The sequence below is a fragment of the Odontomachus brunneus genome, unplaced genomic scaffold (assembly GCF_010583005.1).
Source record: "Odontomachus brunneus isolate Ranch 3 - 2012 unplaced genomic scaffold, Obru_v1 Obru_scaffold_077, whole genome shotgun sequence".
Lineage (NCBI taxonomy): Eukaryota > Metazoa > Arthropoda > Insecta > Hymenoptera > Formicidae > Odontomachus > Odontomachus brunneus.
The window spans coordinates 1102331-1128297 of record NW_022639527.1 but is presented as its reverse complement, the minus strand read 5'-3'; the positions used below and the strand labels follow the sequence as shown (position 1 = coordinate 1128297).

General features: G+C 40.0%; 4 protein-coding genes and 1 long non-coding RNA gene across 8 annotated transcripts in view; 3 read left to right on the top strand and 2 right to left on the bottom strand.

Annotated features, from left to right (window-relative positions):
* The window catches only part of LOC116847366 (HEAT repeat-containing protein 1-like), a 13720-nt gene extending 4236 nt beyond the window's left edge, over window positions 1–9484 (bottom strand). Inside the window, exons 1-8 of one of the 2 annotated variants that reach the window (XM_032822298.1) lie at window positions 9379–9484; window positions 7422–7758; window positions 7031–7325; window positions 6353–6719; window positions 2862–6188; window positions 1894–2571; window positions 1440–1757; window positions 736–1011 (exon numbers count right to left, since the gene is read on the bottom strand). In XM_032822298.1, coding sequence (XP_032678189.1) covers window positions 736–1011; window positions 1440–1757; window positions 1894–2571; window positions 2862–6188; window positions 6353–6719; window positions 7031–7325; window positions 7422–7563 — 5403 coding nt within the window. In that variant the 5' untranslated portion in view covers window positions 7564–7758; window positions 9379–9484. The remainder of the gene's footprint in view (window positions 1–735; window positions 1012–1439; window positions 1758–1893; window positions 2572–2861; window positions 6189–6352; window positions 6720–7030; window positions 7326–7421; window positions 7759–9378) is intronic. The other variant, XM_032822299.1, reaches the window with a different exon arrangement.
* Window positions 9485–11352: 1868 nt separating this feature from the next.
* LOC116847363 lies at window positions 11353–13924 on the top strand. 2 transcript variants are annotated; one of them, XR_004378749.1, is made up of 4 exons: window positions 11353–11644; window positions 12270–12770; window positions 12975–13356; window positions 13502–13924. It is a non-coding gene; the product is annotated as an uncharacterized LOC116847363 (long non-coding RNA). The 2 variants fall into 2 exon arrangements; XR_004378748.1 differs by lacking the exons at window positions 12975–13356; window positions 13502–13924 and having other exon boundaries at window positions 12270–12966.
* Window positions 13925–13944: 20 nt separating this feature from the next.
* On the top strand, window positions 13945–15115 carry LOC116847362. Its single transcript, XM_032822294.1, has 2 exons — window positions 13945–14195; window positions 14332–15115. The coding sequence occupies exons 1-2, from the start codon at window positions 14037–14039 to the stop codon at window positions 14542–14544; spliced, it is 372 nt and encodes a 123-aa protein (XP_032678185.1). The 5' UTR covers window positions 13945–14036; the 3' UTR covers window positions 14545–15115.
* A 64-nt stretch (window positions 15116–15179) lies between these two features.
* LOC116847361 (putative U5 small nuclear ribonucleoprotein 200 kDa helicase) lies at window positions 15180–23683 on the bottom strand. Of its 2 annotated transcripts, none has more exons than XM_032822292.1 (6): window positions 23549–23683; window positions 23201–23364; window positions 21767–22286; window positions 21388–21634; window positions 20945–21272; window positions 15180–20679 (listed from the first exon to the last, which is right to left on the bottom strand). In XM_032822292.1, exons 1-6 carry the CDS (start codon window positions 23591–23593, stop codon window positions 15579–15581), a joined length of 6405 nt encoding a protein of 2134 aa, XP_032678183.1. In that variant the 5' UTR covers window positions 23594–23683; the 3' UTR covers window positions 15180–15578. The 2 variants fall into 2 exon arrangements, with proteins under 2 accessions (XP_032678183.1, XP_032678184.1); XM_032822293.1 differs by lacking the exon at window positions 23549–23683 and having other exon boundaries at window positions 21767–22142; window positions 22205–22286; window positions 23201–23258.
* Window positions 23684–24618: 935 nt separating this feature from the next.
* LOC116847364 (DDB1- and CUL4-associated factor 7-like) lies at window positions 24619–25754 on the top strand. Its single transcript, XM_032822295.1, has 2 exons — window positions 24619–25234; window positions 25438–25754. Exon 2 carries the CDS (start codon window positions 25461–25463, stop codon window positions 25737–25739), a length of 279 nt encoding a protein of 92 aa, XP_032678186.1. The 5' UTR covers window positions 24619–25234; window positions 25438–25460; the 3' UTR covers window positions 25740–25754.
* Window positions 25755–25967: the final 213 nt, after the last annotated feature.

Here is a 25967-nt window from a genome sequence, read left to right as displayed (position 1 = left end):
TAAGGCTTCGCGTGCTTAGTCTTTAGCAACATCTGGTAAACCAGCTGCTTGTGCAACGTGTCGTCGGGAATGGCGCTGGCGAAGGAAGCTATACAAGGTACAATCAATTGACTAGCTCGATTCTCGTACTCTTCCTTCGTGCCCATTGTGTTTTCCACCTGGTCTATTATTGGCTGCGCGAGGATCTCGTACCGTTCTTGACTGACGAAATTGTGAGCGTCGTAAATGAATACACGGTGAAAGGTCAACAGAATCGCCTCTACCAGCTCGATTCTGTTCGATTCTTCAGAAAGCGTCAATTCGTGAGGAGTATCGCTGACGAACGTGTTATTGTTTTTCAACAATAATGCCGCATGTTTAAGGAAGAGATCAGCGAATAGAGCGAACAAAGATTTTAAACATTCTGCTATATTCGCTGATAACCTAAAGAAATATTATTACATTATCAAAAGAGTACTGTGTGCAATAATTGGTAAATATATTACTTAATATATGTTATGATTTTATTATAAAAATATATTATTTTAACTGAATAATAATATAATAAAATCATACATACCTGTAGAATGTTATGTTTCGTTGCTTGTGCTTTGCACTTTTCTCTGCCCACTTATAAAAGTCTGAGTATAACGGCTTGAAGGTTGCTTCGCTCAACTTCAAGACCAGAGCGACCAAAGCTTTTCCAGCGCTCTCCTCAATCGTGACGATGTCCTTTGAAACATCTTCTTTATCGACCATTTGATCATCCTTGAAATCCTCGATATCCTCACGGAATTGCAAGACTTTGAGAAAGAACTCACTGAGATTTGGAATCTCTCCATTTAAGTCTACCGACGAAACGTTCTCGAAAGAATCGGCTAGCACGTTCATCAACGGTGGTATACGTTTGTAGAACCTTTTGTTCAATAATTTCTGGTACGTATTGCTGACAGCCGGCAGCAATACTCGCGGAGGTATGCAATTGGATAATTTCTGTGTGATTGTTTTCAGTCGTGAAACTACGATACCAGTCTGCAAACATAGATTTAGATTGAAGGAAACGTATAATTAAAGATGCATCAAAAGAAGTTGTCAGGGTGCACAGTTATATCTGCACGCTTCGACATGCGGAGCGAGCGAAGGTGAGAAGAGAAAGAGGAAGAAAGCGCGGCGAAATAGAGCACGCAGGAGAATGTGTGCGTGTGTAACATAACGCGAAATAAGAAATTAAATAAAAATTAAATTAAATTTTAACGATAGGTCTTGAAATACACATACTATTATGTAAATATTATTCTATGAAGACATTAATAATTAAAAATTAATCGATATAATAAATGCCATATTATTACCAAAAATACATTCAAGACTATTTCGAGGTAAAATTAATTTCTTGAATAAACAACCTCTTAAAAATTTCGTGCATTTTTATTTTTGATCGGAGATAGAAGTATAAATACCTTGGGATGTTCTTTGTCGATGTATAATGTATTCAATCTAGTCAGCTCGAATAGAAGGTTGTTTAAGTAGGGCGAAAGGAAATTTCCCAGAAACTCCACTATTTTTTGCAAAGCACTCACGATGCTAATAACGATCACGTCCGGCACGTTCTGACAACAATGCGTCTTCAGCAGCACCAAAATTACTGGTACAAATGTATTCAATGAATCCAGAGCATGTGTTTTCATTGTGCAGACTAGTTCCGCGACGCATAATGCCGCACTAGCCAATACCGGACCATCTCTCGATTGCAACAGTTCTGTCGTAATGTGTAGAATCTGCAAATAATTATGCAAAGAAAATCATGATATCGTTTATGATATTAATCACATCAGGAATATGCAATTGAATCGAACTGAATTTTATCGCGTGTTCTGAAGGAATAAAGCGATTTTTTCGTGTTTGTATACATACCGGCATAAAAACGTTGGGATAATCAGTGGCCAATAACTTCCCTAGCAGTTTCAAAGAGTTTAACGCTGTCTGCTGAACAATTTCGTGCTCTTGGCTCTTGACTTTCTCCTCAACGTTGATAAAGTTCACGAGATATTCAATTAAGTTTAGAAGATTCTCGTGATCCTCTTCACCGAACTTCTTCTGAAGCAGTCTTGTGTTCAGCATCTCCAGGATCTTCTTTCTTACGCTCAACAACTCGTGAGTCTGCAAGCGCTGGACATTCTTCAGGAACATCGTATTCGGCAATAGATTGTTCACAAGATCCAGCAAGTCGTACAGATGATGTAATAACACCTTCCAATATTTCGCGCTCGGTTTATTTTGTTGCTGATCGGCGACCTTCGAAATGATCTGAATCAACGTGATCAATTCGGCCCCTAAACAATCGCAGTACTCGTTCATCTCATTCGCTTCATCCACGTTGAGCTCAGCTATGCGATTGATGAAGTTATCGGAAGATAAGAGATTGCTGAGGAACTGCACTGCCGTTAGTTTGTAGTGTCGTAGAGCCTTCGGGGCAGTCGTGCTTACGTCGTATATATGTTTATACGGGAAATTCCTCGTCATCCGTTTTTCCTGTTCTTCTTCAACGTCAATCGGTAAAATTTTGACAAATTCGATTACCTTTACACAAACCTAATAAAAAAATGGAAAATTAATTTGATTTTTTAGAACAACTTTATTCAACCTTTTGCTACAACTACCCAACAAATTTTATTTATCGGCATATTTTTATTGGAAAATTGCACTCATAAACACTCAATGGGGCTATTTTTTAACTAGAAATATATGCCGATAAATAAGAAGTATCTTCTATGGAAGGATTCCTCAATCAACTTTAAAATATTTCCACGCGCAATAACATAATTTTTAAATAACAAAAATAGATTCTTTTTCAAAATTAAACACGACTTCATATGACTAACCTGAAGCAGCTGTCCCAATGAGAGCTCCTGACATATTTGAAGAGCAAACTCCAAACGCTGCATGGAACGTTTGTCGTTTGCGAGCTTCGCGTTCAATTTTATTGCATGGCTTTCGAAAGTAAGCAGATAATACAAATGCAGATAATTGTCAAGAAGTTGAAGCAGTTGGACAAATAAGTGCATCCTTCTGTGTTCGGGTATATCTGGCAAGGAGGCTACGAAAATTCGCAGCATCATGCAGGCGTGGATCTCGTTGTTAGCGGCATTAACAACCGGCACCACCGTCTCCAAAACCTTGGAAGTGATCTGGATGGAATAAGAGTCATCCTGGCGAACCATCGTGCTGCCCATGAAAGTGAAAATAGGCATAATGTTGATGAGCGCTCGATTCACATCGACTTTCTTCAGCAACTCAATGAGCACTAGCAATGCGTGGTGATGTGTTTGTGGATTTCGTGACGTTCTTATACACTTGGTGATAAGACAAATATGCAGATGGGCGTTGTGCAACGGTAAATTCTGCGTCATCAGCCGATAGATTGTCTGCAGGATCAACTGATTTGTATATTCCACCGGACTTAGCTCCTCCAAGCTTACGCAGACGTTCACCAGGTCAAATAGCACCTCGTAGAGTGTCTCCTCGTGCTCGATGTTTTTAGCATGCTGCACAATTTGCAGCAAGGTCTCACCGCGTTTCCATGCTCTGCTGTACACCATCTTAGGAGTCGGCCACAGGCAACTCCTAATTTGACTGTGTCTCTTCAACTTCTTCTTCGCACTTTCTGTTGCCTCCAATTGCTTCTCAGGTCTGTTAAGTTTCATAGCCTGCAGTTCAGACACGACGAGCTTTGCATCGATACTGATCTTGCGGATCGCCCGAGTTGCGTTCGAGATGACACTACTCACTTCGCAGTCGGTCAACACGTCCAGTATCTTGGAAAAAATCTTCACTTGCAAGTCTTGCGAGATTTTGCCGGCACGCTCAAAAAACAATTTGTTGATTTGCTTCAACAACACAATGCTGGGGGAAGTTTGCTGACCAGACTCGGTGACTGCATAAAAAGCGTGTTGTAAGATACTCTTCTCAAAGAACGACCACACTTGACTATCGTTCAATGTCTCAACCGTGGAATCGTTGAAACGTTGCAGGATATTTCTCAGAGCATTGCCGGTCGGTTGGCATTGCTGGTTCCTGGTCGATTCGTGCATCAGTTTTTCCAGAAGCCGCAGACCTAACGGTGCCAGTTGCTGGAGGATCTCTGTGCCGTTGACGTGTGTCAGCACGTCTAACAGCTCGGATCTACGGTCTATCGGCACGTCTTCCTGCAATATCACGCTGAATAGCATTCTTCGCGCCTGTTGCAACTTCTTCCGTTGCTTCATCAGGCAATACACATCAGGATCCGGCGAGAGAATGTAATAGAGTATAATTGACAGCTGATCCGAATCCTGAATGATTTCTGCACTTCGAGCTGCCACTTCTTGCAGCAGCGCGGAAAACGGCTCCGTCGCAAGACTGAAGGTTTGAGTGAGTTTCTTCAGGATGTCTACCGCCGCCGATCTGCAAACGCTACTATGTCTCGTGAGAGATAGCAACAGGTTGGTTATGAAGTGTTGGTCTTGAAACACCCACTGAATTTTGGAACAGCGGTCCAAAAGCTGCAACGTGATTTGCAAGCAATGATGAGAAGTCTGGACATGGACTGGTCTTACGTACAACTGCGACAAGAAGTTGATGAGATTCTTTATCGTGTCGAAATGTCTTTGGAAAAAGATTTGCAGGCATCGGAGGTAATGTTTCTTCCATTGTTTGTTGCTCATACCTTCAAAAAATATCTCTAGTAACCTAACGATCAGGTTACTCTGTTCTGCGTTATTAACGAAATCGAGTTTAGCCTCAGATTTAAGGTTGAGTCGTCTGTGCACCATTTCCAGCACGTAAGTGCCCACTTGTAGTGGCAAAGTACCTTCAGACGTAAGCTTTAATGCTGTCTGGATGTTGTCGCCAGTGATGATATTGCAGTTGTGCAACAGTTTGATGCGCGGATATTTCTTGATCATCTCTGTTGCCATTTCGATTACGTCACGTGCCACATTTGCCGGCATGGAGCCTACGGGTATCCGACAAACCGAGCCTAATAAAATCATGTTGAAAAACAAGGAAGCTGCATCGGCATGAGAAATTTGCTGGCGCATTGTATTCAATATGCTATTCGTAGCCGGTAACAATTCGTAGTTGAGAATATTGTGGAAAGCAGTGGAAGAGATCGTCTCCGCAGTCAACGAAGCCTTCTCGAGATCCTTCATCATATACTGCATGTAAGTATTATTCTTTGCGAAGTTTGACTCCAGCACCTCTAAAGCGATTACTACGTCTTCTTTTGTAGCTGGAAATAAGTACGGCAAAGCTGTAATGAAGACCCTGGTGTCGTCACCATCTTCACAAAGTTCCAGAAGTATCTTCAGGGCCGGCTTTGCTAAGTCCTTCTTTGACACAGTATGACATGTCGACAGTAGAGCCATTAGATCATCCACCAGAGTGTCGATAGGTAGTAGACTGGTTAATTTCTTAGTGGATAAAGACAACAAGCTTTTCACGACGTTTACGTCGGCGTCGTAGAATCGCGCTTGAAGTGTCCTCACCATCATACTGTGGAAGCTCTTAGGGATGCTCACGTCGTTCTTAGCAAGAATTTCCAAGCCTCGTATTCGCTGTGCTGAGCTAACGTGAGCCAATTTGTCCAGAATCACAACAGAATTTTGCGTCTCTTTAGTGACGAAAGGCCAGGATGTGAGGAAATTTGATACCTCCTTGGAGTTCTTATCATTCTTGCCTTTCTTCATAAGATCTTTTAAATATTTGTCGAACCTTTCTGGATAACTACGTTCGAAATTCTGGTAGAATCGTGCTATAAAGACCTTTGCGCTTTTGGGCAATTCGGTTTTGAATAATTCGCCCGTCAACACATTAGACAAGATTGTATCTACCATGTCATCGTCGAGTTTCACGCGCATCAGAAAGTCATCCGTCATATTTTGGACACTGATAGTATCATCTGGATCTCTGACAACCACTTGACAAACTGCCTGAAGAAAAGGCACGGCAAATCGCGACACATTTATGTATGTTGAGTGAATCTTGGAGAGAGTATCGATAAACCAAGACAAATTGGACAGTCGGAGTATGACACTTCGGGGAATAACTGTCATTCTATTAGTCGGAGTCTGATACAAATGCAATAGAAAAATAACAGCTTCCTGTTTCAAGAGAGGGTTCTTGAAAACTTTCAGCAATATTTTGTTCACTTTATCGTCGTCGAGTTTTACCTGCAATTTTCATACAAATTTACACATTTACATATATTTGTCTTAATTTTAATATACAATAAAATTTCTACAAATGAAATAATAATCACTGATTTATACTTTACAGACTGGAATTTTTGGGAACAGGCAGAAAAAAATAATTTCTATACAAGAAGTTACATCACCTTTGTCGTCAACTGCACGATGATCATATAGCTGCTGGAGGCGAAATCGTAAATAGGACTTCTTAGACCATAGAAAAGAACAGGTACTATGTGGTTCATTTGAACATCGGTGATGGTGATCACCTGATCTATTACACTTGATATCAATGTGATATAAAAGCTGTACAGAGTGGTCAGATGAGATGCCTGGTCAGAGTAGGTCTCTATGGCAGATATTACATGGGTACACAGCATCTTCATGAATACATTGTCTTTGCTAAAACGATTGATAAGTATTTCTAAGATCCGTGATTGACCACGTTTCTGCAAAGACCTCAGCCAATGCCACTTGTCGTCTTTATCTGATAGATCCAACAATTGCAGTGCTCTTAAAAAGGATACAAGAAAAATTAACAAACTTTTACATAATTTAAAGATTGATTTTATAAATCTTTTAATATACGTGAAATATTTCACACACAAATATCAATTATAATGTTATATTTTTTAAATTAAAGAAGCTACAAACAAAATTAAAACAATATATCAGACATATAGATATCCATTATGATGTCATAGATATTGATTTTTAAGTTAAAAGGTATACAAATAGGAAGAATATAAATGATATAATATGAAACATAGCTCTTAGAAAAACATTCTTTTTTTAATTGAGTACTTTTCCTCATTAATACATACCTAGCAAATATACGAGACTCATGATATGGCAAAATTAGTAATATAAACTGATCTCGGTTATATTGATGTATGCGATATCTATATATCAACCATTCTAGTGCTTTATGTGAAGCATTTACTAGTAAATATGGAGACAATAGTATCAAAAACTTTGCAATATCTGCATCCACTTTCTTATTTATCGCAGTATCTTGAATAACACGCTCAAAACTCAAGGAATTCTCAGAAAACAATGTCTCTTTAAAATCAACAAAAACTGAGGAGAGTCTCACTAGATTTTCCAGACCATTTTGACCTAAACAAATGAAATAATGATTAGAAATAAAAAAAAAGTTGACAATTTTTTAACTTTTAGAAAAGTTAAAAATATTAAAATGAAGAAGAAGCTAACCTATACTTAATACAATGTGCCGGTCTAAATTTGCAGCTTCTATTGGATCAAATAACAAACTGGGACGTTTCTTGTCTTGCACGAGTAAATCTGTCTGCGGAGCTTTCAATCCGAGAAGTTGATCTAATAACGAGGTTGCCATCGTTAATTCATAAGCTAAAATCTTCAAAATTAAATTTTAACAACTTCTAACAGCCTCTCGAATCCCACGTGCATTTGGACACGTGCAAAATTCCTATCCGCATAAGGTACATTCAGATTCTCCACTCGAGTGCACTCTAATGCTAAATTCACGTTGCACGCGATTAGCGATGAGCGATGTCCAATGAAAGTATTGCTTTAAAAAGAAATAAGAGTTGTTTTTTTATTTTTATGTTTTATAATGTCGATAAGTAGGAAAGGCAAAGAATAGTTCATACATGCTTTTGGCTGATATTCACGTGTCGTATGACAAGCTTTTTGGATACGTTCATTGTTTGACGAACAGAGAACCTAGAAACACTCTATTCGCCAACCAATAAACGTATCCGAAAAGCCTGTCGTACGACACGTGAAATAGCACTCTTCTCTGCTTTAAGCCCATTCTACAATTGCGTGAACGTGGTGTAAGTGGTTGTAAGTGATTACGACAACCAATCAGAGTAAAGCAATCAGTGAATAAAACATTCGGATTGGTTGACTCTTACGTTCACGACTACGCTTACGCAATTGTAGAATGGGCTTAAGTCCCGATCTACAATAGGTGCAGTAAGCTTTAAGTGGTAAGAAATTAATCACAATTGATTATTCCTCTATAATTCCACTGTAATTGGTCAATATCTTAAGGCTTAAAACTTACTATACTTTTTGTAGATCGGGACTTAAATGACGAAAAGGCCAAAAGTTTAAGATCAAAATGCCAAATACAGATAGAGAAAGAGAGATAGAGAGAGAGTCAATTAAAGTATCATCCATATTGCGATGACGTGTTCGTAACAAATATGTTTATAAGGTTCCGCGGCATGATTTAGATAAAATATTTGGTAGAGTTTTAATAAAATAAACTCGTAAAATACACGTTGTTTTTAACGACGTTAGTTGGAACAATTTAACTCGAATCAATGCTTATATCATATTGTAAGATCCTACCTACCCTTACGAAAAAAATACGAAAAAACCCTCAATTTTGGGTGTTAACCACAGATATCTATATTAAACTAGATTGTTAACAAGGAGCTTCGAACGTGTGTCGCGTAAGGTTTCCGGTTGCATGCGAGAAAATGGCGGCGGTCCTGTGTGTGTGAGATTGTGGGTGAACTTACAATGTACAATATAAGTCAACGTGGCCATTAAATTACTGTCGTAAAACCAAAAATTCCAGCATCTTATTGCATCAAAAAATGTCGTGACAAAAAAATAAATAGTATTGGATGTTATTTGCTCTGCTCATTTTCAACAAAAGAATTTTATGACTAAACGTAGTGAAAATATGTGGTGGTAGCGGCCATTTTCTCGTATGCACCGAAAACTCTACATGACCGTTACATGCTTTTAGATATCCTGTTAGCAATCTAGTTTAGTATAAACATCTGTGATATTACACTACAAATTTAGATATTTATCCCCAGTTTTCGGGCGTTTACACCCAAAATTGAGGGTTTTTTTCGTAAGAGTTTCTTTGAGTCGTCTTAATGGATGAGGTTTGCTATGTGGCAAACTCCGAAGAAAAGTATTGAATAATTAATGTTCTTGAAGTTTTGTTTAGGACGACACAAATATTATTTAACTTGAGTAAGTTATACACTTACAATCACAACACTAATGTTTTAACGCGACATGAATGTAACGAAACGAGAGTTATTAATGAGTCGATCACGCACTAATTAAATCCCTCTTATAATTGTTTTAGCACGTTATGGCCCAAGGTTCAGTTCAATAAAGAATCACCAGAACTGTATCTGTAGTAATAATTACTTACTTCTAAGTCTTTACGAGACTCAATCCTTCCTTCCAAAGATTTGCACTGCGACGGAAAGTAAAGCGATCCTAATGTCATTAGGAGCAGAGAGCAAGGAGAAAAGCAGGGGATACAAACTCGCTCTTGTAAAAATTGGATTCCGTTTTTAATGGCGTCCTCTGAAATTGTCTCCGGATGTGGGCAAACTAAACGGGTGACGTCATGCGAAGTGGGGATACGCGTCAATGGCCGCGTTCAGTAGAACAAGTGATCAGTAAGCGCTCAGGGAGCTCTTGTATATGATTTGGCATATTCTTTTAGATCTCCAACTATACTCCAATCAGATGCAAGAGCTCACTGAGCGCTTACTGATCACTTGTTCTACTGAACGCGGCCATTGAATATGAACTGGCGCGCATAGGCAGACGTTTTTGAAACGTTTTAGCGAGCAATAGCGAGCAACTGCGAGCAACAGCGAGCAACAGTGAGCAACAGCAAGCAACAGCGAGCACTAATATAAAGCAATAAATATATATATTATCTTATTACTAATCATTGTAGAGTAGTAATAGTGTAGTAATAGTACTAAAACAATTAGCTAAATCGTAAAAGTAGCAACTAACCTACATACCTATACAATAGCATACAACACATACACACACATCCACACATATACACTCATCACACAACTGCTACGTGCTATACGTGCATAAGTTGCTTGCTATTGCTCTCTATAACATCTGTCTGTGCGTGCCATTCATACTTCCATTGGCGCGCATCCCCACTCCGCGTGACGTCACCCGTTTAGTCCGGCCACTTCCAGAGACAATCTCAGAGGGCGGTAGGTGTAGGTAGCGCCACTTACCAGACGGGAGTTATTATCCTCTGGAGAAAAGTGAGCTTGATAAGTGAGCGCTGGCATTATATAACTATAGTAGATGTCGCTGTAAGCGGGTGTATATCAGTTGGACATGGGGCAATTGGACACAGTCCAATCACAAGTCGCTGTTCCAAGGGACCCTACAAATGTCTCTAAGTACACGGTGCTGTGATTGGCTGTGTCCAAATGCACCGTGTCCAAGTGCACCGCTCCCGCTGTAAGCGATCACGGTTCGCAAAACGGTTCTACCCATTGGTTGCGTTCAGCAGAGAAAGCTACTTTGCAACTGTTATAAAATTTGTGAATCTGATTGGAGTATGCTCTTAATTTTGGTTAAATCCATTCGTGAATCCGATTGGTACATGTTCTTGGATTCAACCAAAATTAAGATAATTTTATGTTTGATGTGTTAAAATAATAATATACTAGGTAATTAGTATATGATTACTAAATAAATAATTTTTGTAAATATCTGTTCTGCTTTATAAACGTATAAGTTCCTTTTTTGACATTGTTTTAACAATTTTTCAATAATAATGTAGGGATTCCAACGGTACACTATATTATTTGTCTTATCGCTCCTGCACACAGGACGCGGTAACGCTTGCCACACGGCGGAAATCCGCGCGACAGTCAATCAATATGTTGTTTTTCCGTAAGAGCTAAATGGTTATTACGGAAAGCAGCATATTGATTGGCTGTCGCGCGAACTTCCGCCGCGCGGCAAGCATTACCGCGTCCTGTGTGCAGGAGCCATAAGTTCTGCTGCACCGTTGGAAAGAACAGTAACCTCTGACGTCACTTCTACTAGAAAGAACACACCAGTGTACACTTCTTGAACTAGTGCAAGAAGTTCAGCTGGAAAGAACAAACCTTGAGTTCGTTGAACGCACCCGCAGTTTTTAAGGCAGGATACCACCTTTGTACTTTCAAAAAATCGAAAATTTTTTTTTGGCTTAAAGTACTCTTTCAAGTGTATAGAATCGAAATTCATTCATTAGAAAGGTGACCGAAACCTTTTTCTAGTGTTATAAACCGGTTTGGAGCAAGCGCTCTCGGCGCGTTTCTCGGGCTGCCGAGCGCGCACAGACAGACTACCTGTCTCATCCTACTACTTGTCAATTTACCGACCTTTATGGCCCCTTTTAGTTCCAAATAGTGAAGTATATGTCGCTAGTTACTGTTTTCATTATAATATGACATATACTTCTATGTTTTATATAGTTCATAACGAATTAGTCGTGTAAACATCATTCACGTGTTGCTTGGTTTTGTCGCTTATATGAAGCCTTGGATTGACGAAAGCAGTGATGAGGATCAAATTGAGGAAGATGTTCACGAGGACTAGCCTAACATAGCATGCAGAAGGCATTCGAGGTCGAACGCAGAAAATCAGAATGGCCGAATGTAGGTGCGATAATAGCGCAGCATGCTACCGTATAAATTATTTTAAACTGTCGCGCGTGAAGATGTACAGGTACGATAAAGTGATTGGTCGGACGATCGTAATTTAAGAGCGAGAATGGGAAAGCGAGGTGTCGTCGTGCCGTGCGTGGACGAGCGAGCGGGTCGTATCGCGTTAAGACATTTTGTATCAACCTGTTAGCGAACTGTAGTGTATCTACATATACTATTAATAAATATCTAATTAAAGAAAATACAGGTATATTAAGTCTATAAAAATTTCATGTTTTATTAACAAAAACATATGTCGAATATTCAAATGCGTTTTTCTCGAAACGATATTTTTCAAACTGGTACCAGAAATATCTCGACAACCACTGAACCGATTTGCTTGAATTTTATAGTGGCTATTCTACACATAATTATCTATCGCGTATCGTAGGATTTTTTTTTAGAACTCATAGTTTTTGGGGGGGAGCGAGGGAACGAACGGATTTTGTCTTAAAAATCGCAACGTTAAATTTAAACGCCCGCCATTTTGTCAAAAATTGATATTTTTGAAATCGACTAAGATACGCCAAAGATATTATTATATATTTTAACATTCCATGAAAATTTTTTGTTTCAGTTGATTTTTGGCGAAGGTATACCTGGTACCGTTTTGGGTGATTTTTTCAGGGCTGCCTCTTCACGACACCATATCTCCGACATTTTGCGCAATTTTTTAATAAAAAAAAATTATGAAGTTTCTTCAAAATGTATATTTTTAACTAAAAAAAACCACAATTCGGTAACTCCAACAGTTTCAAAAAAAAAAAATTCCAGGAAATTGCCATTTTTTGGCCTCCTAGATGTATATGCCCCCTTAAAGGATATTTTTTTTGCATTGTATAAATTGTAACACTATAAAAATGAAATGTATAGCTATCAGATTATACATCAGGATAAAGTAATCCTGAAAAAGTACACTTTTTTCGCGTCCCAAAAAATAATGATAAAGCTAAAGAATGGCAAAAAGTATCGCAAAGGAACGATATAATTTTAAATTCTTCACATTGTTTTTGTGAGAAACATTTCGAAGAACACGATATTGTGTGGAAAAGATAAGGATGGTACAATTATTCAAAACGTATGTTATAAAAATGGTTTTGCTTATTATTTCTCAAAAAATATTGCTTATTATTTCTCAAAAAATGTTATGTTAGTATATTGCATCGCAGGTGAAATGATCATGTAATTATAAATGCATTTGTATTCTTGTAAATATTTTAACTAAATAATACTAAATAAATAATACAATGTAATAAAAGAGTAATGAATACTGATTTTCTAGATTTCATTAAAAAGGCCTTATATTAAGGACAATGCGGTATCCTCATTATTTCCTTGGATGGAATTTATAAATAATGATAGTTGGATAAGAAATAATGACAAAAATAATTATATCAATAATAATAATGATAAAAAAGAAAGTGTATCTTTTATGATGGAATCTGAAAATAGTATAATAGAAAATACAGGAAGTACGTTATTAAATAATAATATGAAAGGGAAAGAAAGCTCAGATATTCTAACATTTAACGAGTTGAAGAAAGGGCGAATTAAAAACTTGGTTTACACATGTCACTGACTCATCAAGAAAAGTTTTTATATTCTCTAACACACCACATCTTATAAAAACTATACGAAACTGATTATACGATAAGAATCTAAAAGTACGTGCATATATTTCACTATAAAATAATAATATTTATACAAATGAAATTAAAATTTCACAGTAATTGTAATACTAGTTTTTCATTTTTATAATTAATTTCGTTGAAAATATTATCTCATTTTATTTATCTACATTTCATACAGATGAAACCAAAAGGACCTTTAATTTCTTGGAAACATTTTGAAAAATTATATGAAATTGTTCGTGGTATCCCAATTCCCATTTGTCCCAAAATAACAAAACATCATTTATATCTTAAAAATTAATAAAAAATGCGAGTTCGTTTAGCTGTGCAGGTAATATCAGTGTTTTGTATAAGGATAATAAAAAATTCTATTTTGAATAATTCTACTTCCAGTACAACATTTGTTATTTCAGATTTTTAGCAATTCCATTGCAAAAGGATTGCGTTTTTACAGTCTACATCATCCTGAATAGCAAGAAAGTACAGCCACTGCAGAGTTCTGTGAATGGATGAATTGTTTGTTTGATGCTTTAAATAAAAGAGATTATCAAAGCGGATTAAAAGTAGGAAGTAAAGATTATTTGGTACAATTTTTCAAAAAGTGAATTTCAGTATGTTCATGTAAATGTAACAATATTATCAAATATTATTGTTATACAATATTATAGTTCCTACAAGAATCTTTACACAAGTTGGATGAATGGGAAAATCTAATGGAGGAAGGAATCATCACAAACAATGAATTTCTTACTCGACAGACTACGGAAGGACTTCGCGTAACTTTACGATCCAAGACAGATATTACGCATTATTTAACCAGCGAATTTAATTTCTCTTGCATTTTGCCAGGAAGTATAAATCAAGATTTAGAGGTTTGTTACATACGGAGAATTAATTGTATCATGAAAAACGTGATTTTTCTTACATGAAAATTGCATTTAATAATTAATTGTAATTTAATACTATTTTGTATTTTCTACAATTATTAAGTTGATTTTCTTTTTTTAGCGCTACATTGTAAAAGAAACTTGCAGAAAAATCGTATTTAGTAAACAAGTCATATTTTCCGCGATAAATCATACTTATAGCGATTTTTTTGTTGCGTTCGTCAAGCAGGAGGATGTAATGACCATCCTGCAACACCAACTTTTTTACAAATTTATAAAGTTCTGTCTTCCTATTCTATTCTCTCTCCACCAAAATATGGGTATTGCATGTTAGAAAAAGAAGTAACATCGTCTTTAATTTCGCTCGACATCAAGTCTCTGTATAAAAAATCCAAAGAGGAAATGGATTCATTCATTTTTACTATGAAATCAAGATTAAATGATATTATCACAAATGACATTTATGATATGTCAGAGCATAATTATACCACACCTGCAACTTTTGATTGCATTATATACTTCATACACGTGTTTGCCAGCGATTATTAAAGTTCACGAAATGTTCTTTATGTAAATAAGCACTTGTTACTAATTCTCAAGTATATTACAGAAAAGCGAACTTGATGTGCATCTCTTGTTCATCCAAATGTAGGTTTCTACAATTTTGTTAAAAATTTGGAACAGGTATTTACAAAACATTGCCACGAGTTAAATGTTGCAAATGCTATTTTAAATAATGTAATTGAATCTGATTTATTAACTTTTCCTTGTGAGGCTCATAAAATAGATATTATATCGTACATTGTTTACTATTTACAAATAAGATTTTCACAATATTGTCGCGACTTAAATAATAACAAAAAAGATAACATATGAAAAAAATATCGAAACATTGTAAAACATAAAAAAACTAATATATTATAAAAATAAAAATATAATTGTTAATATTTTGTGGTTTTTACATTTCTTTTGTTATAAAAATACGTTCTCTAAAAATCTTACATTGAAAATAAATATTTATATATTTTTACACTAATATTACAATAATATTGTTTTACACTATGATAATATGACTATGATATTATTACACTAATATCATATTGATTATCATAATTATATTATTTTATTACTTTATTTTATAAATTCATTTTTTTACAAAAAATTAAGTCTTTCTTAATACTAAATACAATTTCCTTTTATTTAATAAAACTATCTACAATACAATGTAATTAATTACTTTCTTTATATGCCTGTAAGTTGATTCTTGTGAATTGTGGATCATTTCTTGAAAATCTCTTATAATAACATTTTTTATTATAAAATCTCCAAACAGAGAAAAGAATATGGGACGTCCTTAAATAATAAAATTTAATTGGAATCGGAACCAGAACTGGCGTCCGACTCGTATTCGCCGACGTTAATGGCGAACTTGTACTCCTGATCGCAGCCGAGATAAGCGTCGCTCATAAAGTATAACGTGTAGGAATGTTGACCAGGTGCGGGTGCGACGAAGTCGAGCTTGATCTTCGCCTTCTGTTGCAACGTTAGTCGCTTGATGGACAGCAGGGAATTGCTCTTCGGATCGCCTATTACCACCCACCAACCTTCCTCGCGTTTCTGCGGGAAGAAAGGCGCGACGACCGGTCCGGTGACTTCGTCTTCACGTTCCAGTTGTACAATCACGTTAACTGTACCGCCACTATGTAGCTTGTCCTTGTCCTGTACCTCGTACGACATCTCAATGTTGGGATAACGGTTGCAGAACTTGGCCACGTCCGCCATCTGCGCGTCCGACAGTTGCAGCAGCCGATTGCGGTCGTCGTCTTCTAACTCCATCACGTCGAACACTGTTTCCACGCCTTTGTCAGTGCAGCGTTTGATAGTGTCCGCAGTAAAATGCGGCAGCTGCTTCAGGTACGAGTCCTTGGACCACATCGCCTGCGTCACCATCTGTGCCAGTTCCATCGCGGCGACGGCGGGCGCCAGCCATCCAGAAGAGCTCAGTACGTCGACGCATGCTTGTATCAGTCTCACAGCCTTACCCAACACCAGTTCGGTGTCCTTCTGCAACTCCGGGCCAAGTTGTATCCTCGACAGATGTGCTTGAAGTAGAAGCTGTGCTTTTACATGAGGATCGGCCATCCTGATGGCTTGTGGTGCGTGTGGCAATCGCGCTGCCAAACTCCTCAGTAGATTCTCTTCTCTCTGTCGAACCGGCACGCTTTCGTATTCCGCCGCTGCCGAAATAATCTCCAACAAACCGCGAATCTTCGTTTTGTTGTTCAACGACAAGCTGAACAACTCGATGGTGGCGTAGTTGATGTAATAGTAGGCGGCGATCATGCCGAGATTGAGTGGCAACGTGTCCATTTCGTCTTCCACAGCAACACACTTGGCTTGCTCCAAGTCGGTCAACGTGCTCTCTACCAATTCAGACAGGTGGTCCGAAAGATGGCGATGGGTGACGCCTTGTAGACCGTAGTAATTGGGATTTTGCGTAAGTCGTCGGTACAGGAAAGTCCACGTGAGGTAGTCGACCGCGTCTTGCTTGTTCTCGATCGTCTTGGTTACGATTTCTGCGTTGAAATGATCGTGCAGACGACGATCCAAGTGACTTTCCACCGGTAAGAGCTCGTTTAAGAACTTCTTGAAGAAGTCCTTCTTCGAACTTTGACACAGGAGCACGCATTTGGCGTCGTCATCTTCTAGTGGACGGTTAGCACGCGCCACCATTTGTAGCACGTCCGTGATCGGATAGTCTTCGTAAGCATGAGTTTTTCCGTTGTAGCATTGTGTGTCCATGACCACAACGAGGTGGGAGCTAATAGACAGACCCCAGCAGAGATCCCTCGTGGCAACCGCTACTTGAATAGCGCCACTATCAAACAATTGCTCGACCAGACGACGGTCGTCAGCCGACAGACCTTCATGAAGATAAGCGACGCCTTGCGACAAGGTCTCCTTCAGTGTTTTGTCGACCATACGGTCGAGGAACGGTTTGATATCCGCTTCCTCCGCGTGGAAGAACCGCGACGGCTGACCTTCTGCCGCTGTGAACGTCAGCAAGTCAATAGCTGTTAATCTCGCTTGCCGACGAGTAGGTACGAATACGATCACCGGCTTATGCGACGCATGTCGTAATATCGCGTTGTACACCGGCTTCGCCATGGCGGCCAATCGCGAAGCGTTGTGTGTGACGTTTATACCCTGCACGTGCAGCTCCAACGGAACCGGCCGCACAGACGGATGGAAATTAAAGGTGGCAGCGGCTGGCGCGCCCAACCACTGCGCAGCGTCCTTAGCATCGGCCAGCGAAGCCGACAGAGCTATGATTCGGGTGGGTTTGTCCAATTGCGAGGAGATGTAACGCGCTCGCGAGCACGCGACCTCGAGCACCGGGCCTTCCTCGCCGCCGATCAGCTGTAGCTCGTCCACGATGAACAACTGAATGTTCTGCACATTCTTGCGTTGCTTCCATCGACGCGACAGCACGTCCCACTTGTCCGCCGTCGTGATGATAATCTGTCCCTTGGCCAACAGTTTCAGATCCGTGCCAGTTTCTCCGGTAAGGAGGACGACCTTGCGTCCCAACTGCTGGTTGAACTTCACTGCCCAATCAGCGTACACCAGTTCCGCCAACGCTTCCTTGCTCACCATGTAGACGCACCTGCCTTCCGTGTTCTGTGTTAACAAACGCAGCACCGCAAATTCCGCGATGGTGGTTTTGCCGGAGCCCGTGGGTGCGCCTACGAACACGTTGTCGTCGGAGTTATACACCGCGTTGAACACTTGAGTCTGAATCGGGTTGAACTGCGGGAAGCGGTCCGCATATATGCTCTCGAACTTGGAGTTTCGCAGCGCCGTGATCGGCAATGGTTGCAGATCCAACAGCTCCGTGGGCGGTAGATTCTTCTCCGGCAGTATCAGGTGCCGGAAACTCACGGGTAACTGCGTTTCGGCGCCGATCCACCGGTCAGATACGACGCGTAGGAAGTACTGCGGTGGTAACGGTTCAAACACTGGCACAAAGAACTTGATCACGTGCTCGTCGGCTGCGTACTTGGCCTTCAGCAGGAAATATTCATGATGCAGTATCACTTCTGAGTCCACGTCCTCGACCAGTATCCAGAACGCCTCCGACATGCCGTGCACCTTCTCGTCCCATTGAAAGTCTGGAGTGATAGTCAGGACGACACGCAGAGTGGAACGTGTGATCGGTTGTATGTGCGTAGACAGGCCCAGCTTCGGGAACTGATGGACGTACTTGTGTATGGTTTTGCCGAGCTTCGGCACGCGTATCAGCTCGCCGATCTCGTTGGGTCCGAGATCGTACAGTCTCTCCCAAGGAAAGTTCTTTTTCTCGATCTTCTTCACGATCTCCTCTGGCATCTTGCGGAACTGTCGCAGCGGTGACATAGACTGCCACATCCGGCGGTCGATCATCTTGCAAAGAGACAAACACTTGTCCGCCAGCTGCGCCCAGCCCCGAAACAGCACTATTTCGAAGATAGCTCTCATGAGACGCGACGCGGACTGCGTGACGAACACCATGTCAGACATGAGGGCGAAGCCCTCGAGCCTCAGTTGCGAGATATATGCCTGTAGAAGCACATTCACCTTCGCACTCGGCTCTTCGATGCTCTCCTTCACAGGTATCGGCACTCGTTCCATCAACTTCTGCAACTCTAGTTTCTCCTCCTCGCGCACGTTTATGTTTTTGAACTCGCCGGACAGCGAGAACACGCGAAACAATTCTATCTCGCTCAATGTGCGCTTCAGCAACTGATTGTACGTCGCCATAGTCTCGTGCGTGCAGTAATAATGAGATCCGATTCTGCCCAACTCGGTCGCCTGAAAATTGCCGGACTTGCGGTCGTACTTAATGAGGCCGCTGCGATCCAGCCCAACAGCGGCCGAGTGAATGAGATCGGCCCGGTGTAGCTCCAGTAACGGATCCTGCTTCAGTTTATCGTGGCTGATCCCATACAGGCTCGGACAACGCAGCATTCGGATATAGAGGTAAGTGTAGCCGAGCCAGGTGACCGCATCCCGAATGTTCTGAATCGTACCCAACACCACTTCCGCGTTCAGCATATCGGACATTTTGCTGATCAGCTGCGACTCGATTGGCAGCTGCTGATTCAACAACGACAAGTAGTACTGCAGCTCGCTGTGATTCGTGATGAGGATACCCTCGCCTTTCGTGTCGTATTGCGGTCGACCTGCACGACCCAACATCTGCAGGACGTCTAACGCGCCCAGTTCCACCCACCTGCCTTTCTCCGGATTGTACACTTGCGTGCCCTTGATGATGACTGTATGTGCCGGCAAGTTAACACCCCAGGCCAAGGTTGCCGTGGACACGAGCACTTGTATGTGTCGGTCGGCAAAGAGATCCTCCACCAGAGTACGATCGACACGGGTCATGCCGGCATGATGAATCGCGAAGCCGTACGGTAGCAAATCCTTGAGTTCTTGATTCTTCACCTGCTCCGCTTCTGTCCGCAATACTTCCATCGACGCGGAACCTTCTCGTAGAAACTGACCCAACGTGTCTTTCTCCAGACACATGTCTCTGATGGCGCGCGCTGTCTTACCGGTTTCCTTGCGTGAATGCACGAATATCAGCACTTGATTACGGCCCGCGTGTTCCATAGTCTTCTCGTAGACGATCTCGTTCATTACCTGGAAACGCTTGAGCGCCTTCTTCTCGGTGACACCGATGTATTGCTGTTCCAATGCCACTGGCCGGAAACTATTGTCGAAATAGAACAGTCCTGTTTCAGGTTTGATGCGCAAAAACGCCGCGACGTCTTGATAATTGGGTAACGTGGCCGACAAGCCGACGAGTCGCACGTCCTCCTGGGTAGTCTCGATATTCCGGATCGTCCTCGCGACCAACGCTTCGAGAACAGGTCCTCTTTCGTCGTGAAGCAAGTGAATTTCATCAATAATGATCAGCCGCACCAACGACGTGAAGGTCTTCTCGCCGCCTTTTCTCGTTATGATATCCCACTTCTCTGGCGTGCACACTATCACCTGAGTAGCGGCGATCTGTTCTCGCGTCAGCTGATGGTCCCCCGTTAACTCGGAAACAGTGAGATTGTACGTCGACAAACGCTTCCGGAAATTTCCGACCATCTCCTGTACCAACGAACGCATCGGCGCGACATAGATCACCTTGAATTCGTCGGCATTGATCGTACCGTCGGCATTGATGTGTTTGCCGATCTCTCGCATCATGCACAACAGTGCCACGTTAGTCTTGCCGGCTCCCGTGGGTGCGCACAGTAGCAGGTTCTCGTCGCTTTCCAGTGCTGTCTGATATAGACGACTCTGTATGCGATTCAATGTCTTGAAGCCTTCGAACGCTGGTTGCACGTACTTCGGCAATTGATCGATCGGATGCAGCTTCTCGTTCTCCGCGAACGGCTTTGGTTTCAAGGCGGGGACGTGAACCTCTTCGTATCTGCAGATATTATAGAATGGTTTAATTTTAATGAAATGTAAGAATACAAAATATGTTATAATATAAAAGTAGATAAACATTATTCTACTGTTCTAGACATAGAAAATATAAGTTTTTATGAAATACTTGAAACAATTAACATTTACTTGAATACAGTATTTTTCTGTCTGTAATTTTGTTTTTATGTAAGAATATCTTGACATCATTTGATTTGCATAAAAACAAGCGCTAATCTCGCACTTTAATGTCGCAGAATCACACTCACCCCTTTCGCTGCTTGCGGAAGCTACCGTCGGGAAGCTGGCAACGTTTGTTCGCCATGAAGTGGCTACCCTGCGCAAATATCAGATCTTCTAAGTCAATCAAGTTCCTTGTGCCTTGAACCTGACCGCCGGGCCCGCCCGTATCCTCGTTCTCTTCTCGCCTCTTACGCTGCGATCTCGCTTCCATGGTTTCATCGGCGTCATCTTCGCCCTTGCCCGTATCTAACTGCCGCAAGATCTTCGCCAGAATCGGGTCGTCGTTCATCTTGTTACGGATCTTTTGTCTCTCCGACTCGGACTGTGACGACGCCAGCATCGTACAGTACGCGACTATAAATTAAGAAAAGGAAATAAGAATATTTAAAGATACTTTAAATTAAGAAATATCTTTAAGAAATATGTAAAAATATAATATTAATTTTGTAATGCGTGTACAATTCCTTACCCGTGTGTCTGTATTTCTTGAGTTGTTTAATGAAGTCAAAGCAATCGTAGCCCAAGAGCAGTACAAGTTGATTCTCACAGTCGCGATCATCACCAGCATCTTTTAAAACGGCCAACACCTCGGCGGCTCTCGCTTGTGAAACCATCGCGTCATCGTATATCCTGCTCAATCTCCTTTGCAACCAGTAAGCATCTATGTCCAATGGATGTAACGGCTTCTCTTTCTTCATCTCTTCTGTTCCACCCAACTGAAAGACAATGCGTGTCATAAGTAAATATTAGCGTTTCTAAGAATTGAAAAAAAGAAAAAACATGTTATGCTTTCTTCTCAATTCTAGTAAGTAAATAATTATTCAAAACTGATTACAATTTATACTTACATTCTCCGCATGAATAGCCCTGTCGTCGTTGGCTTCCTCGCCTTCGTCTCCTTCGTCGTCGTTTTCTCGCACTTCTCCGTAAACATCTTCGTCATCCTCTTCGCTGCTCTCCTCGAATTGTACGTTAATTCCATACGTTTCATCGATATTCTCGTCGTTCGCCGTGCTTTTCTCGTCGCTGCCGAAATCTGTGATTTTTTTTCCCAGATTGACCAGAAGAGCAAATCTCTCTTCTGCTAGTGAACCAAGCAAGAGCTCTGTCTCCTTTTTCTTCTCTTTCTCTTTAAGCCGGTCATTTTTCAACACAGCTAACACTTCGTCAGCTGCGCCGCAAAGAATATCACGCGGTTGGTCACCCAAAGCTTCTTGTATGAAACTGAGCAATACTTCATAAGTCTGACGTGTCTCTTGTGTTTTTGGACGATATACAATACCAACCATTTCATCGACGCCCTCAGACAGTAATGTCGCGCCTTTCATACGTGCAAAGTCGTACTGAGCTTCATCTCGCTTCTGACGTCTACACAGAACAATAAAAATTTCTTACTTTAGACTTATATCTCCAACCTTCTGAATTATATTATAAGAGATTATCTGTTAAATCTTTTAACAAAAAGATAAACTATATCACAAATTAAACTTAATATAAATAAATATAACTTATATAAAATAACTTAATATATATATATATATATAAATAACTTATATAAAAATTGAGTAATTATCCAGTTTAGCAACTTCACCTCCGATTTCGATGAAAGTAAGCTCAATCGACGCGTTTTTGTTAAAGAAACAATTTTTTCCTCTGACAAAATCGTTGCTCTCTACTGCAAAACAAGAAATTAATTGTTAAAAATACTAGGTATGATGAGTTAAGAAACCCGTCATTGCAACGTAAAGTCTGTTAGTTACAGTTGTACTTACTGTATTAGTGTAACGTAGTGTGCAACAACTTCATGAAAATACTTAAATTAAGAATATTTTAAATATATTAGACATTTGTAACACGGGAAAGATATCGAACGACAAGCGGGGGGCTGTGTCCCCTGCACCTCCTCTCCAAAAACTAACCTAACCCAATCTATCGTCGTTCGAAATCTTTCCCGTGTTACAAATATGTCAAATATATTAAAAATATTCTTAATTTAAGTATTTTCATGAAGTTGCTGCATACTGCGTTACACTAATACAGTAAGTGCAACTCTAACTAACAGACTTTACGTTGCAATGACGGGTTTCTTAACCTATCATACCTAGCATCTTTAACAATTTCTCGCTTCGCAGTAGAGAGCGACAATTTTGTCAGAGGAAAAAATTGTTTCTTTAACAAAAATGCGTCGATTGAGCTTACTTTCATCGAAATCGAAGTCGCTAAAGTGGATAAATACCAAAAATTGTAACAAGGTAAAAAATTATCTCACAAATTAAACTTACTTGACTTTGCGCTCTTCTGCCTTGCCTGGCTTGGTACGCTGGGCTCTATCACCCATACGTGTACCATCCAGTTTCCCAACGAGGGACATAACTTCTCCAGTGGCTTCATCTCTACTGCGTCTTTCTATCAAGCGAACGTCAGCTTGTAAAACGAGATTAGAATTCTGAAATCATTCATGTAAACTTTACAAGTACAATACTACACAACCTATCATTAGCATGGCAATTAAATACAGCATTGATAATATAGCATCGACTATAACAGATACATAAAGTAGATACGTTGAAAAAATTGAAAAGAGAAATTATTATATCAGGAAATTAAGAACAAATATGTAAGATACAAACCGCTTTATATTCGTATTGCAGTTGACGAGCCGCAGCATCCGCCATGATTGTATGGCTTCTGCAATAGAATGCTCATAGAATTCGTGTCGAGTAGTAAGAAGCGAAGCAAGTGTAAGCCAGCGGCACACGATGCTTGTTTTCGTGCTGGATTGCTTGCTGGATGGAAATACTCTATTCTGATTGGTCCGTCTTCAGAAATGCACCAATCAGAACAGAGTAATGTCTAGGTATAGCTTCCGGAATGGAGCCGTGTCTTGAATCAGCGATATGCCGACGTTTCGCAAACGTTGCAGTTTGCATCATCAGGGCTGAGAACTCTGATACTGAGCTCCCTTGGGTAAAGTTTGTCCTTATATGGTCCTGGCGGCACTACAGATGTTGACAGACGCTTATAGCTTCTGCACACAGGACGCCGTAATGCTTGCCGCGCGACAGCCAATCAATATGTTGCTTTTCCGTAAGAGCTAAAAGGTTATTACGGAAAGCAGCATATTGATTGACTGTCACGCGACTTCCGCCGCGCGGTAAGCATTACCGCGTCCTGTGTGTAGGAGCCATTAGAATCGCCGCGGCCCATGATTATATAGGGTGTTTCCGAAATGTCCAGGGTTGAGTCAAGTTGAGTTAGTTCCACTATAGTATCCGTTACATATACTATAGTGGAACTAACTCAACTCGACCCAGCTCTGGGTATTTCGGAAGCATCCATTGTCAAAGCTTGTGTCTCCTTTTGGAAAGCAACCAAAAATAGGATGATACTTGTCGACTTGTGTCTCTTGTTGGAAAGCAACCTTCATAAATGTATAAAACGGGAGGCGGGGAGAGGGGGTAAAAAGATCCGAAAATTATTTGACAATCATTGAAAATTATGACAAATTGATGTCCTGAATAACAATCGAAAAAATTCGGAACAAAGGGTGAAAAATCGGGACTGTCCCGAAAAAATCGGGACGTCTGGTCACCTTATCTATATATACAAGAAATATAAAAAGGATATGTTGGTGACGATCGTCACTACGTTATCGACATTTTTGGAGTTCACTATCGAGTTCAGTATCTCCTTAAATGCAACGAAAAACATTTATGAGTCCTTAGAATTATTATAATTAATTAATTATTTTTTAACTGTGATGTTAGCCGCAATTTAATAATAGCTTTAATATCTTCACTTTTGCTCACTAAAATTTATCAAGAAGTTATAACGACTGCCCCTTCCCCCTGCACAAGGACACGGAACACATTTATCGCACGACAAAATGCGATGCGGTGTCATCGACATATCTTTTTTTTCATAAAAACTAGAAGTTTATTGGTTTTTGCCGCGCGGTAAAAGATTTCGCGTTCAATGTATAGGAGCCATAAGTATATGTCGATTTTCAGAATATTCGTGTGAATTCAGTATTACAGTGGACGCTGCGTCGTTTTGTATGCTCCGATAAGGGATTGTGTGTGTCGAGGAGTGCTGAGGCAACTAGCTACTAAGAATTCTTGCTAATTACCGTGATAACTGACAATAAACATTGTGTGCAGGTTTCTGCTGTGATCGCGTGAAGAATATATGTGATCATGCATACCTCCCAATATGAACGATCGTTTCCAATGATATGTCTGTAAAAGAAGTTTGAGCACATTGTAATCAAATTGCTCTCGACAGGAGCACTCTCCCGAGATTTGCAATCGTATCGGGTTAGTTGTTAGATTCCAATAAATTTCTTGATACATTATTTTTAGTCCCATCTATTATTTTAATGTATTGAAGTAGGTTAATATATTCAATGTATTTACATTTCTTATTTGACACATGTGTCAAAATGTATGAAGAAAAGAGTGTGATTATTGGTTGCAATTTAGGATTACTAAATTAATAGTGAATCATTTGTCATTCTCAGCACAAAAATATCAAAGTGCAATCATGGCTATGCACAGTGTTGCACCAAAGCGAAAAGAAATCTACAAATACGAAGCACCATGGCCCTTATACAGCATGAACTGGTCAGTAAGGCCTGACAAGAGGTTTCGTTTGGCATTGGGCAGCTTTGTGGAGGAATACAATAATAAAGTGCAAATTGTCTCATTGGATGAGGAGACTTCAGAGTTCAGTGCCAAGAGTACATTTGATCATCCATATCCAACTACAAAGATTATGTGGATACCTGATAGTAAAGGTACCAGCTTATTTTTGCACATATGATTGATTGTGTAATACTATAAGAATAATACTATAATACTATAAGAAATAATACTATAAGAAAAAGTTTTTGTCATATAGATTAAATTATGTAATTTTTATATAGCATTTTTTATATTGAATTAAAAATGTAAACAAATTTTTCATTATTCATGGTTTTCTAATGATATTATTTTACTGGTTTAAACCTGATGTCCAATTAAAAAAAAATAAAGGTATAAATATATGTTT